General features: G+C 38.6%; 2 protein-coding genes across 6 annotated transcripts in view; both read right to left on the reverse strand.

Annotated features, from left to right (window-relative positions):
- Nucleotides 1-3,811: 3,811 nt before the first annotated feature.
- LOC133631536 (nicotinamide riboside kinase 2-like) lies at nt 3,812-12,056 on the reverse strand. Its single transcript, XM_062023833.1, has 8 exons — nt 11,234-12,056; nt 11,064-11,154; nt 8,445-8,493; nt 8,114-8,294; nt 7,974-8,045; nt 7,793-7,899; nt 4,434-4,516; nt 3,812-4,357 (listed from the first exon to the last, which is right to left on the reverse strand). The coding sequence occupies exons 1-7, from the start codon at nt 11,257-11,259 to the stop codon at nt 4,434-4,436; spliced, it is 609 nt and encodes a 202-aa protein (XP_061879817.1). The 5' UTR covers nt 11,260-12,056; the 3' UTR covers nt 3,812-4,357.
- A 1,773-nt stretch (nt 12,057-13,829) lies between these two features.
- Nucleotides 13,830-14,200, reverse strand: part of atcayb (ATCAY kinesin light chain interacting caytaxin b) — a 28,665-nt gene continuing 28,294 nt past the window's right edge. For all 5 annotated transcript variants that reach the window (XM_062023832.1, XM_062023829.1, XM_062023831.1 and 2 more), the window contains one exon: nt 13,830-14,147. The gene's annotated coding sequence lies outside the window, so the exon portion shown is untranslated. The remainder of the gene's footprint in view (nt 14,148-14,200) is intronic.

The raw sequence follows: 14,200 nt of genomic DNA on the forward strand, positions 1-14,200 counted from the left end.
ACACAAGATACACATACAATTAGTGCACCAACACAAAAAACCTCCCTCCCCCATTTACACTCATTCACACAAAAGGGTTGTTTCTGTCTGTTATTAATATTCTGCTTCCTACATTATATATCAATATATATCAATACAGTCTGCAAGGGATACAGTCCGTAAGCACACATGATTGTGCGTGCTGCTGCTCCACTAATAGTACTAACCTTTAACAGTTAATTTTACAAATTTTCATTAATTACTAGTTTCTATGTAACTGTTTTTATATTGTTGTACTTTCTTTTTTATTCAAGAAAATGTTTTTAATTTATTTATCTTATTTTATTTGATTCATTTTTTAAAAAAGTACCTTATCTTCACCATACCTGGTTGTCCAAATTAGGCATAATAATGTGTTAATTCCACGACTGTATATATCGGTTGATATCCGTATCGGTTGATATCGGTATCGGTAATTAAAGAGTTGGACAATATCGGCATATCGGATATCGGCAAAAAGCCATTATCGGACATCCCTAATTTTGATCAATCATCGTGTTCAGTGAAACAATATAAAAAAATCAAACGTCTCATTGGAATTTAGCTCGGTCACGTGACCGCGCGTCCGCACCAAACATGGAATTTTGGGAGGGGGTTTCTACGGCAACGGGTGACGTTGGACCACCGCCTCAAGTTCTCACCTTACTTGTCACGCCGTGACTCTGGACATTCGAGGCTAAATTTAAAGTGACAGGCCAGCTGCCATCTGTTGCAGGCCAAACACTGGAATGTCAAGACTCCCATAAACGCATCACATGAGAGGACCCCTGAACACATCGCGAGTGTTTCATCCCAAGAGGAAACAAAGTCTTTTTTGAATAGTATACGCGTCTTATCAACACATCCTGTTTCACATGTATATATAACTGTATTATGTATTCAAGAGTACATCTGGGTAAAACACTACAAAAGCAATAAAACTACTCAGTGGCCTAGTGGTTAGAGTGTACCGCCCTGAGATGGGTAGGTCGTGAGTTCAAACCCCGAGTCGTGAGTTCAAACCCCGAGTCATACCAAAGACTATAAAAAACGGGAGCCATTACCTCCCTGCTTGGCACTCAGCATCAAGGGTTGGAATTGGGGGTTAAATCACCCAAAAATTATTCCCGGGCGCGGCCACCGCTGCTGCTCACTGCTCCCCTCACCTCCCAGGGGGTGAACAAGGGTGATGGGTCAAATGCAGAGAAGAATTTCGCCACACCTAGTGTGTGTGAGTCTATATATGGCCATAACATAAGGCCCACACACACACATTTGCACACACCCGTACTTTCTAGTATTACCTTCTTGAGACCTCCGTAAAATTCCTACCACTTTAGGACCACCCTTTCTAGATATATAAAGATTTATATTAACAACATTAATAATATATACAAACTATGCAAATATAAAAAAAGGTAAGCTTTTAGGTTTTTGGTTTTTTTTAATTTTTAATTTTGTGTTTGTAATTGGTATTTAATCTTTATTATTTACTTCAAGTTATTAAAGTATGTCTCTATATACATTTTTTTTTTTTTCAATACATTTGGGCCAAAGGGGCCGAATTTAAATTTCTTACACACACTTGTTATTGCATATGTTGGCCAGAGGGGGAGCATTTCAAATTTTTACACACACTTGTTATTTCATATGTTGGCCAGAGGGGGACCACTTCAAATTTTTACACACACTTGTTATTTCATATGTTGGCCAGAGGGGGAGCACTTCAAATTTTTACACACACTTGTTATTTCATATGTTGGCCAGAGGGAGAGCACTTCAAATTTTTACACACACATGTTATTTCATATTTTGACCCGACGGGGAGCGCTTCAAATTTTTACACACACTTGTTATTTCATATGTTGGCCAGAGGGGGAGCATTTCAAATTTTTACACACACTTGTTATTTCATATGTTGGCCAGAGGGGGAGCACTTCAAATTTTTGCACACACTTGTTATTTCATATGTTGGCCAGAGGGGGAGCACTTCAAATTTTTGCACACACTTATTTCATATGTTGGCCAGAGGGAGAGCACTTCAAATTTTTACGCACACTTGTTATTTCATATGTTGGCCAGAGGGGGAGCACTTCAAATTTTTACACACACTTGTTATTTCATATGTTGGCCAGAGGGGGAGCACTTCAAATTTTTGCACACACTTGTTATTTCATATGTTGGCCAGAGGGGGAGCACTTCAAATTTTTGCACACACTTATTTCATATGTTCATATAGGGAAGTCCTTCTTTAGCTGCTGTCTTGTTTAATCATATATTGCTGCCTTTGCACCTGTCAATGTTTACTTTTGTAAACAAAAAAATCCTGACTTTGGAGCAATGTTCACGGACTCTATTATTTGTCTCTGTATTAAATGCAATGGTTTTCCGTATTGGGACCATGATTCCGGTCCTAACTTGTTCACCGGTCCTCATATGGAAGCTACTTTTCCTTGTTGCTGTCTCAAGAAGGGTAGAAATAGCCCAGCTCTATTTCATATTTAACATAAATTTACTAATACTTGTATTTAAAGCTCTGCACTATGAAGTTTCTAAAAACGTTTTAATCATAAAAATGTGTTGTACTATAAATTTGATGAGAATTTTGTATACAGTATATTAATACATTTTGTTTTCTAATAATAAAATAAAAAATGACTTATAAATGATGAGGCTGTGTAACACCCACTTTATGTTTTTGGAGTTTTGCTAACAAAAATACCAACATTTTGTAAAACTATTTTACTGATTTGTTGAGTTTCTTAAAAAAATCAATCACTAATTTAATTTAATGTTGATTTTCTTTCTGCGTAAAAAATAATTTAATGTTTATATATTTTTATTTTTTTTTTACATTAAAAATGTCCTATTTCTGTTTTATTCGTTTTTTAATGGTTTAAAACAGAAATATTGTATTTTGATTTAAAATGGTATAATTCTGGTATACACCGTTAAAAAGCTAAAATAAATTACACTAGGAAAAAAACCCCCAAAAAAACAACTTAATGAACTAACTTACCGATTTAAAAAAAAATCAAAACAGGAATATTATATATTTTCATTTTATTTTTTGGAATAAAAATGTAATAATTGTATTTTAAACCATTTAAAAATCATTCACTAATTTAATGATTTATTGCTTTTTTTAATAGTTTTGAAAAATCAATCACCAAATTAATGATTTGTTGAGTTTTTAATGGGTTAAAAACAATTATATTATTTTATTATTCAAATAAAATATTTTTTGTATTAAATTTGCATACAAAAATAGAAATGAGTGACCTAATTTAATGTTTTTTTTCAATGTTTAAAGCAGAAATATATTTTTCAAAAATGTAATACCTTACTTTTCCTGCCTTACGAAATGTGTTTAATCCCATTTTGAAGTAGTAGCTTAAGCAACACTTAAAATAATTTTCAAGATATATATATATATATATATATATATATATATATATATATATATATATATATATATATATATATATATATATATATATATATATTTTTTTTTTTAAATTTTATTTTATTTATTTTTTTTTAAATTTCTCTTTTTTTAATGTATTTTATTTTAAATAAATAAAAATATATTTTTATTTATTTATTTTATTTTTTAATTTATTTTTTTCTCTCTCTTTTTTAAATGTATTTTATTTTATTTTTATTTTTTTAATAAAACGTTCAAGTATATTATATTTCCAATGATGATGTTGTAAGAAATGCACTTTTTGTGTTTTGGAGTTTGTTAACAAACTAAAATGATGTTTAATGATTTGGTAATTGTCTTAATGGTTAAAAAATAAATATTAATTTTTTTTTCAAATTAAATATATTTATTTTATTTAACAAAACAAAACAGGGATAACTAACCAGAAATATTTTAAGATTTAATCTTTTTTTGTGTATTAATATGCAAATACGTGATTCAGTAAAAATAAGGCAAAATTAAGTTGACACTTTTGTTGGTTTCCAGCAATAATTCAGAAATGAAGGGAAACTTGTTATATTTGAGCGGTTCACAGTAAGATGCAACTAGTTCTCCCAAAACGTGACATTTAGACTGTGAGCGCAAGAAGGACAGGAAACAGATTTGAGTCTTTTGAGTTTGTTTATGTGGTCTTTAGGTGGTTTCACTTTGAACGTCCATTCAACCTGCGCTGAAGCACAGGAAGTTCATCTCTTTGAACCAAAACACAACAACAACGTTTGACAGGACGATAGAAAACACGACGCTGCTTGTTGTTGGCGACTATTTACACGACACATTGTTGTACATTTCAGCAATCATCATTTATTTACACATATGTACACACGTTTCCCCCGGCAGGTGGTCGTCACGCTGTGAAGAAAAAAAGTGAGGTTTGTACAAAAAAAATGTACAAAAATAAATAAACTAGTGAGTGTTTTTTTTTTACCTATGAGTTGAGAATTGCGTTCTGGATGCTCTCGAAGACGTGGTCGTATATGTCGTCTTTTGACGTCAATCCGTCGAGGTATTCTAGAATAGGTGAGCTAAGTTTTTATCAAGCCCCAAAAAACACATTGGCAATTTTGCATTGGGGGCAAGTGGGACACTGCCCCGTCACATTCAGTACACTGCAAAAAGTCAGTGTTCATAAGCAAGAAAAAAATATATAAAAATGAGGGGTATTTTATTAGAACTAAGCAAAATTATCTGCCAATAGAACAAGAAAATTCGGCTTGTCAAGATTTCCAAAACAAGTAAAATTAGCTAACTAATGAACCTAAAAATACCTTAAAATAAGTATATTCTCACTAATAACAAAAAGTGACAAAATATGTTACTGTCCTATTTCTGCATGGAGCGTTTAGGGGGCCACTTTTCCAGAATATTCTTATTTTGTTTATTCCGGACAACCAGTGTCCTCTACGGTAGACATGTATTTTGTCAAAGTTACAGAGGTTTTTTTGTTTTTTTTTTACGAAAAAGCTAGTCAAAGATCATCTATATGACAGCACTCTCCTGTTTTGCTGCAAAAATGTGAGTCTCTGACATGTTTTTTTTCAACTGAACCCACCAGTTGAATAGCCCACGTAATGAAATAGAGTGGACCTAAAATGGAACCTTGAGGAACACCACTAGTATAACTAAAGAAGTTGAACAAAGGACTGCACTGCAAAAAGTCAGTGTTCAAAAACAAGAAAAAATAAATAAATAATGAGGGGTATTTTATTTGAACTAAGCAAAATTATCTGCCAATAGAACAAGAAAATTCGGCTTGTCAAGACTTTCTAAAACAAGTCAAATTAGTTAACCTCAATGAACCCAAAAATAGCTTAAAATAAGTATATTCTCACTAATAACAAGTGCACTTTTCTTGGTAGAAAAAAAAAGAGACCTTTTTGCTCAATATGTTGAAAAATATTCTTAAATGAAGTAAATGCTAGTGCCATTATCTTGACATAATGATATGCGCTCGGCATCATGATTTTTTTCTTCATGCTTGAAGTAAGAAATGATTACTTTAAAAATGTAGTTTTATACTTGTGAGTAGAGATGTCCGATATATGCGTTAAAATGTAATATCGGAAATTATCGGTATCGTTTTTTTAATTATCGGTATCGTTTTTGTTTTGTTTTTTGTTTTTGTTTTTTTATTAAATCCACATAAAAAACACACGATACACTTACAATTAGTGCACCAACCCAAAAAACCTCCCTCCCCCATTTACACTCATTCACACAAAAGGGTTGTTTCTTTCTGTTATTAATATTCTGCTTCCTACATTATATATCAATATATATCAATACAGTCTGCAAGGGATACAGTCCGTAAGCACACATGATTGTGCGTGCTGCTGCTCCACTAATAGTACTAACCTTTAACAGTTAATTTTACTAATTTTCATTCATTACTAGTTTCTATGTAACTGTTTTTATATTGTTTTACTTTCTTTTTTATTCAAGAAAATGTTTTTAATTTATTTATCTTATTTTACTAATTTTTTTAAAAAAGTACCTTATCTTCACCATACATGGTTGTCCAAATTAGGCATAATAATGTGTTAATTCCACGACTGCATATATCGGTTGATATCGGTATCGGTAATTAAAGAGTTGGACAATATCGGAATATTGGATATCGGCAAAAAGCCATTATCGGACATCCCTACTTGTGAGTGTTGATGACACAGCTTTGCAACAGTTGATATTCTAGTTTCAAGCATGTTTTACTCAATATAGCTCATCAAATCTCAGCAACAAGCTGTAATATCTTACTGAGATCATTTAGGACCAAAACACTTAAAACAAGTAAAACACTCTAACATCAAATCTGCTTAGTGAGAAGAATTAGACAGAAAATAAGCAAATATCACCCTTATTTGAGATATTTCTTCTTGCTTAGATTTCAGTTTTTGCAGTGTAGATGGTGCATCGGTGGAATAAAAGATTCCCCCGTTTTCGTACAAAGTGGTGTGATACGAGTTTGGGAGGAATTAAATGTGTGGGGCAAAGGAACCCTACGCCCCCAGTTGTTCATTGTTTGACTTCCTTCCCTTGCCAAATATCCCTGTCTTTTCTAGTATTTGCCAGGGAAACGGTACAATGATGTTGAAGGCTAGCGAGCAACAATGTCTGCAAACATTTGACGTAATAAGCAGGAGACATGATGCGTTCAATATCACTTATTTTGTTGCAAAATAGTGTGAAATAATGTTTCATGATTAGGGTGCTGCTCCTGGAGAATTTTTTTTTTGACGAAACTCCCCGTCCTTTTTTTTTTAAGCCATGCTTTGGTGGCCTTTTTTTTAATCCAGTTTGCAATGTGATTGTTTTGTATTCCTTTATTGAGCCAGGGGCACAAATCACGCTGCCCTACGAAGTCTGCCTAGCAACAAATGGTCACCAACATCTGACATAATAAGCAGGGAAAAAATGGTATTAAGTTACTCATTTTGTTTCAGGAGAGTGTAAAAAAAAAAAAGAAGTGTTTTTCAGAATCCCGATAGAGCTGTTGACTTCCTGTTTCTGCCGTATCTCCCTGTCCTTTTCATTCTCTACATCAAATTGGTATGCATTGGTCATTTCGTTGCACAATAGTGTGAAACGGGTCCCACACTTATAGTCCCCCAGACAATCTCCCTGTCCTTCTTTGCCCTTGTGGGCAAATCAATCATCAATCAATCGTTTATTTATATAGCCCTAAATCACAAGTGTCTCAAAGGGCTGCACAAGCTCAGATCCCAAATAAGGGCAAGGAAAAACTCAATGGCAATGAGAAAGTACCAATGATTGTCACACACACACTAGGTGTGGTGAAATTTGCTTTCTGCATTTGACCAATCCACTTGTTCACCCCCTGGGGGGTGAGGCCGGGGTTTGAACTCACGACCTACCCATCTCAGGGCGGACCCTCTAACCACTAGGCCACTGAGCAGGTCTTTAGTCAGTTTATTGAAGTACAAGAAACCAGGAGTAGTTCCTGTAGTACTGTACTTTGGCATGAAGTTAAGTTAAAGTACCAATGATTGTCACACACACACACTAGGTGTGGTGAAATTAACCTCTGCATTCGACCCATCCCCTTGTTCCACCCCCTGGGAGGTGAGGGGAGCAGTGAGCAGCAGCGGTGGTCGCGCCCAGGAACCATTTTTGGTGATTTAACCCCCAATTCCAACCCTTGATGCTGAGTGCCAAGCAGGGAGGTAATGGCTCCCATTTTTATAGTCTTTGGTATGAACTCACGACCTACCCATCTCAGGGCGGACCCTCTAACCACTGAACCACTGGGAAGTGTTTGTGTTGACGTACCTATTCTGTCACATTGACTCTCCATTTCTTTGCGGTGCTTCAGGTACATGGGCCACACGTGGCCATCAAACAGGCCAGGCGGGTCGGGGATGGTGTAGGTCCTCGTACTGCGAAGACACAGTCCAACAGATCAAAGGACTGGGCAAACCTGACGACGATGCGGACGGCGAGAGATGGCTACCTTCTCCTCCTCTTGCACTCCTCATAAGGAAGCGAGATGTAGAAGCTTTTGTCGTAAGCGTCCATGAGAGGCCTGCAGGGAGAGTCAAGAACCGCTTACTACTTCTGGAAAGCCTGGAGGGTTTTGAAGGGTTGACCCACTTGTAGTTGTAGATGAGGAAGCCCTCCACAATGAGGATATGGATCCTCTCCTCCTTCAACGAGTCGCATTCCTCGGCTTCGGGTGACAGGCGAACTCCGTGGGAGTGGGCGAACTTGACCGGGTTCTCCTGCCAGCCTCTCACCGTGCTGACCATGGCCTCCATGTCCAGGGCCGTGATGACTGGTAGGAAGAAAAGAAAAAGCGGGTTTGAGCAGACATTAGTCACTGTTACTCAACAGGTGTGCTACTCAGTTTAGCATTGCTTGGGTTACCAAAGAATGTGCAGGATAAGAAAAGTGCATTTCTTTCCTACGCCAAATCCATTCTTACCATCCCACTGTCTAAAGCCGTCCTCCCCGACTTCTATTTGATCGGGCTTCTGAAATAACAGTCACCAGTAAAACATTGTTGCAATCTAGTAAGCAGTCGCAGCTGATCACACCTGGACGGGGCAAGTCAACGACCCAAGAAGCCAACGACCATCGAGTTTGAACTACGGACGTAGCCTTTACCGGAGAGAAGGTCAATTCTATTCCGATTCATACAGAAAACACAAGCAGAGCGCTCTCTGCGGATTCTAAGAATCTACTGCAAAAACTCGAGTCAAAGATCTTCCGTACGACAGGAGTGCTCTGCGGATTTTACAAACTTATGCTGTTCAAACAAGAGCTTTGCCATTTTTTTTTCGAGGACCTACAGCTAATAAATAGTCAAAGGTCCTTTAAATCAGTGGTCCCCGACCTTGTTTGCACCACGGACCGGTTTATTGTAGGGCAAATCATTTTCAGGGACCGGCTTTCCACTTGTGCCAGATGAATACAGCAAAAATAAGTGCATTAAAAATACAACTCAGTGGGAGCCCTAGGCTTGTATTTTTGCAATTGAGATCTGTCAGAATAATTGTATCTAAGTTATCCCAAAACTTTGTGTTTCAATGAGTTCCTGGCGAGCATACAAAAGCTGTCTTTGATCCTACCAATCAAAGGGCTTGTAAAACTCCACTGTGTAGGATGGGGAGCGACATGAGGGTGTCGGTTTCTTTGATGTATAGTAATCCACTGGAAGATTTTGTCTTGACCCGAGATCTACAAAGCGGAGAGGAGGCAGGGCCTGACCCCCCCTCCAGGCACCTTTTCTTTGAACTGTTTTGTGACCGAGGGCAACGGCTGTTTACGACCTTTTCTTTGAACTGTTTTGTAACCAAAGGCAGCGGCTGTTTACAACCCCCTTCCTTTAGAAACAGCTGTTGCCATGTAATCAGGGAAAGTCCAAAAAAAAGAGGAGGCGTAAAATCTTTCATCAGAGCGTGGTGGGACACTGTACAAAGAGTACAGCCCAGAAGTTACTCCTCAATTGAGCCAAATTTAATTCTGTCTCTGTTCAACTCCTTGCTTCTTTGTCTGTTTAATAGATGTCATCGGTGTTTGAACCTGACAAGATCCCTAGCAGGTTGATGGTAAACTGCAGATGGAAATCCCCCTTTGGCTACAATCTGTCACATTTATACTTTATTCGTTCATTAATGTGCATTGTATCATGTCACAAAGTTAGAACAAATATAACAAATGGCTGTAATTATTATGTATATATTATCACACAACTTTTATGCTTAAGGGCCGTTGCTATAGTTATTATCAATTGTGCTGAAGTTGAATTTTCTTTGTCGGTGCAAAGCTGGCAATCCAAAAGTTTGTCAGCCAGCCTCGTATCAGTGTTTGTTTCCAGAACCGGCCTGCTGACTGCCAAGGCCGAACATCGAGTACCGTGACGCAGATAGAGCAGAGACAAGGCGATATCATGACTGTCAGCACATTTGCATTTTTGTATAATCATATATTGTGTCTAACTGGAGCTGTCGAGATTACCCCCCTTCCCTCAGCGACAGCTTCAGTGACGTAACCAGGGACCTCCCAAATAAATAGGGGAAGCACCTGGGCTAGACTGTAGGGCGTTTTTTTGGATCTGTAACTAGAGTACAGCCCAAATAACGTCTTTTCTCAATTGAGCAAAATTTTACTCTGTCTCTGCATGATTCCTTGCTTCTCGTCGGTTTAATAGATGACATCAGTGTTTGAACCTGACAATGGCAACTTCCTATGAGGAGTTCTATTGGGGTTAGGGTTAGGGTTAACCCTATAAACAAGCTTATTGGGGTTTCTAGTGGGACAGGGGAAAGTTAAGTCGGAGTAAAGGCAGTCGTTTATAATTTATTTAATGTTTCTCTGCAGCCCGGTAGAAAATGCATCACGGACCGGTACCAGTCCCCGGACCGGTGGTTGGGGACCACTGCTTTAAATGACAGAAGCGCTCTTGTCGTTTTTAAGGACCTACTGCAAAAACTGCGAAAAACCCTTTTAATGACAAGAGTGGACCTACTGCAAAGGTCCAAGGCAAAAATCCCGCTCGGGTATTTTTAAGGACCTTCTGCAAAAACGACAGTTAACGATCCTATACCCGCTTTTACCATGAATTGATTAACGTGGACCCCGACTTAAACAAGTTGAAAAACTTATTGGGGTGTTACCATTTAGTGGTCAATTGTACGGAATATGTACTGTACTGTGCAATCTACTAATAAAAGTCTCAATCAATCGAATGCAAAACTGTTACCTGCCCCCCAGTTTTAAACCGAATTCATGTGATTTGGGCTGCCTGCTTTAAAGGGTTTAGGAATCTTGAAAAGATCTTCGTTAAGACCAAAAGACGGAAGGCGTTCGTGTGTATCGAGGTGAGCTGGAGTCTACCCCGGCTGATTTAATTTAGAGGCCACAACGGAGCTTTATCTTTCAAGCGGGCGGACGCTCGGCCCTTTTTTTGATTTGCCGTCCAGGAGACAATCAGTGGAGACATGTTACTAGGTTACGGCCATGACAGGACATCTGCAGGTCAGAACGGAAGGTCACAGCTAACACTGTCACATTTCTTCCAAGTAACCGAAGACAGTCTTACCTTGAAAAAGTCGTCCTGATACACCACACAGCAGTTGGGCAAAGTCCCGAGCAGTCTGTTGGTCAGGGTGGTCTTGCCCCCGTTGGTCACGCTGGAATGGCACACAAATATGACACGGATGAACCCTGAAGACGTGACTTCAATCAGAATACAAAGTCCAGTCTACTCACCCTCCAATGCCGATGATCATTTTCATCTTGGTCGCTTTTTGTGGAATTCAGAAAATAAAAGCCTAAGCCCCCCTTTTACTACTTCATTGATAAGACAATCTCACTGTAGGATTATTTAAAGAGTCCAGGCTGCAGCGTCGTCGCCTTCAGCACCAATCAGAAGGCGGAAGGGAGGAGACGGGGAGGGCGGCAATGTTCCACCTGTCAGGGGGGGTGTGACGGGGTAAATCCCAGCTAGCTCACTCTTTAAAGTGGCCAAGCTGCCAAACAACCACACTTTAGGAAGTGTGGGGGTCTGGGAGATCCAATTGTGACAAGTGGAATTTGATTTTTTTATTTGTATGTGTCAGGGTGCTATATTTAGTGGACGAGCCAGCAGCGTCATGCATATTTGTGTCGTAACGCCATTGTGACTGACGGCTGCTGTAAAGTCTTGCATCGTATCTTGCAGCTTCAAACAATGTTGGACTCAGTCGCCGCGCAATTCCACTTACATAGCCCTTAAAAAAACATCCAAACACCTTGTGGACGGATGCAGATATGTTTAAGAGTTCTTTCTTTTTACATATCCATGTTTAGAGCAGCTGGTACTTTTCCTTTGTGTATCCTACCAGTCTCTCTTTGTCTTCAGATTGTCTGTTTAGTGTCTTAAACCATCAGGAATGTGAAATACAACACCCACTCTTCCCTTATCAGGGTTGCGAGGGGGATAGCGGGGGGTTGTCTTTGTGTGAAAAGAATAATAATAATAGATTTTATTTGTAAAAAGCACTTTGTATTGAGTAAACAATCTCAAAGTGCTACAGTGTATTAAAAAATAAATAAAAAAAGATAATAAAGAAATAAATAAAAATAAAAACTAGAACAGCCAAATAGCTATAGCTAGTATGCACATATCTAAAAAAAAAAAAAGGCTTTTTTTAAAAAGAAGGGCTTTTAAGCCTTTTTTTAAAGCATCCACAGTCTGTGGTGCCCTCAGGTGGTCAGGGAGAGCGTTCCACAGACTGGGAGCAGCGGAGCAGAAAGCCCGGTCGGTCTCCCATTGTTCGTAGCTTTGTCCTCGGAGGTTGGAGGAGGTTAGCTTGTCCGGAGCGTAGGTGTCGTGTGGAGGATTTGGGGGTGAGTAGTTCTTTGAGGTAGAGGGGGGCATTTCCATGGAGGCACTGGTGGGTTAGCAGGGAGACTTTGAATTCAATCCTGAGTGGAACAGGAAGCCAGTGAAGGGATTTGACAATTGGGGTGATGTGGTCATATTTCCGCACTCTCATCAGGATCCTAGCAGCACTATTCTGTAAGTACTGCAGCTTCGGGATGTTCTTGCTGGGGATCCCGACAAGAAGCGCGTTGCAGTAGTCTAGCCTGGAGGAGACAAAGGCGTGGACGAGCCTCTCGGCATCAGAGAGAGTGAGTGAGGGGCGGAGTTTAGCAATGTTCCTGAGGTGGTAGAAGGAGTTCTTGCGCAGTTGTTTTATTTGAGCCTCAAAGGTCAAGTGAGGGTCCATTCTAACACCCAGATTAGTGAAGTTGAAGTTGGTTGTTCCCTTGGAAGGCCAGATCAACTAGAGCAGCCGATATGAATGTATTGGTTAAGATGATCTCCTAAAGCTTTGGTATAAACTTGAAAATATTCCAATTCTGTCTTGATGGTCCTTCTTACTCAGCATATATGTCATCAAAAGAACTTGGGATTGACCAGTAACTTAGATTCCCTGGGAGGAAGAGCTGGTCTGACGCAACAACCTCCATTGAGGTTTTATATACATGATGTAAGTATATATGTAATGTAGTAACGGGCACATTTAGAATAGCATTTAATATTTACGTACTTTGCTCATTTTGAGCATACAGGGCGCATTAATTTTGAAAAAACATTTGCTTTTTTTTTTTTTCTTCACCACAGATTATTATACTCACTGCAGACTTTATACGAGCCAACAAACATAATAAAACATCACTTACTGTACAATGTCTGCTGTCATTATGACGCAGACTGCTAAGATGTTCATATATTGCCATTTAGATGAAGAATGTCTCATAATCTTCACAAAGAAACAGGGTGGGGGTGAGGGGAAATCGTCTCATTGTAGCCATTTTCGGGTCCTAAACGGCTGTCCAAGTGTAGCAACTTGTCGGAATACCTACTCAGACTTCTTCTGTCCAGGTGAGAGGAATGATTTATGACCTACAATAAACTTACAGGGAGCAGGGAAGCGAGGAAGCAGCAGACCAACCGATGATGTAAACACAGGGACACACGGTAGTCGTTATTAATAGTTTGTCTGCGTTAGCGTTTATAATAACAATATCACTAATACTTGTTTGTATTGTTGGCGTTTTTTGAATGGTTATTTATCGGATTTTATTAGCAAAATAGTGGAGCGAGAATGCATTAAAAAAAACAAAAAAACAAACATCCGCCGTCATGTCTTTCTTAATGATTGTGAACGATAGGCAAAATTCCCTAAAAAGTACAGTTCCACTTCAAGTTTCATCCATCCATCCATTTTCTACCGCTTGTCCCTCTCGGGGTCATGGGGGTGCTGGAGCCTGTCCCAGTTTCCCACTTTAAGATGTCACGGTTAAATAGAGCAAAGTGTAGCGTGACAAACATGTTTATTATTCTTTTACAAACAGCGAATATTTACACATTAATATTTGTAGCAGCTGATGATTTCCATCTGGCAAACAACTTCGAAAACGAGAGGATAACAGCAACAAAGAGGTATCAACAAGCATGCCACCGTTGCATCGTTACCAGGAGGTCCATCAACAACATCATCATCATGCCAATCATCAGAACGATAATAACGAAGCACAAGACACCTTTCTCAAAAATAGATTGACACATCTGTTGGATCTGAATGACAAATGATTGTCCTGCATGGGACAGATCCAGTCTTGACCAGTCAAAGATCTGCAAAGCAAAAACATTTAGTAAGTCAGGCCCTAAGGACCAAAAATAAAATA

This window comes from Entelurus aequoreus, linkage group LG16 (genome assembly GCF_033978785.1).
Source record: "Entelurus aequoreus isolate RoL-2023_Sb linkage group LG16, RoL_Eaeq_v1.1, whole genome shotgun sequence".
NCBI lineage: Eukaryota > Metazoa > Chordata > Actinopteri > Syngnathiformes > Syngnathidae > Entelurus > Entelurus aequoreus.

Coding starts and splice junctions, on each gene's coding strand:
- LOC133631536 (XM_062023833.1), bottom strand. CDS start 11,259: ATGAAAATGATCATCGGCATTGGAGG. Junction 8,494..11,063: donor ATCAGGACGACTTTTTCAAG/GTAAGACTGTCT, acceptor CTGTTATTTCAG/AAGCCCGATCAAATAGAAGT. Junction 4,517..7,792: donor GAGTCAATGTGACAGAATAG/GTACGTCAACAC, acceptor CACCTATTCTAG/AATACCTCGACGGATTGACG.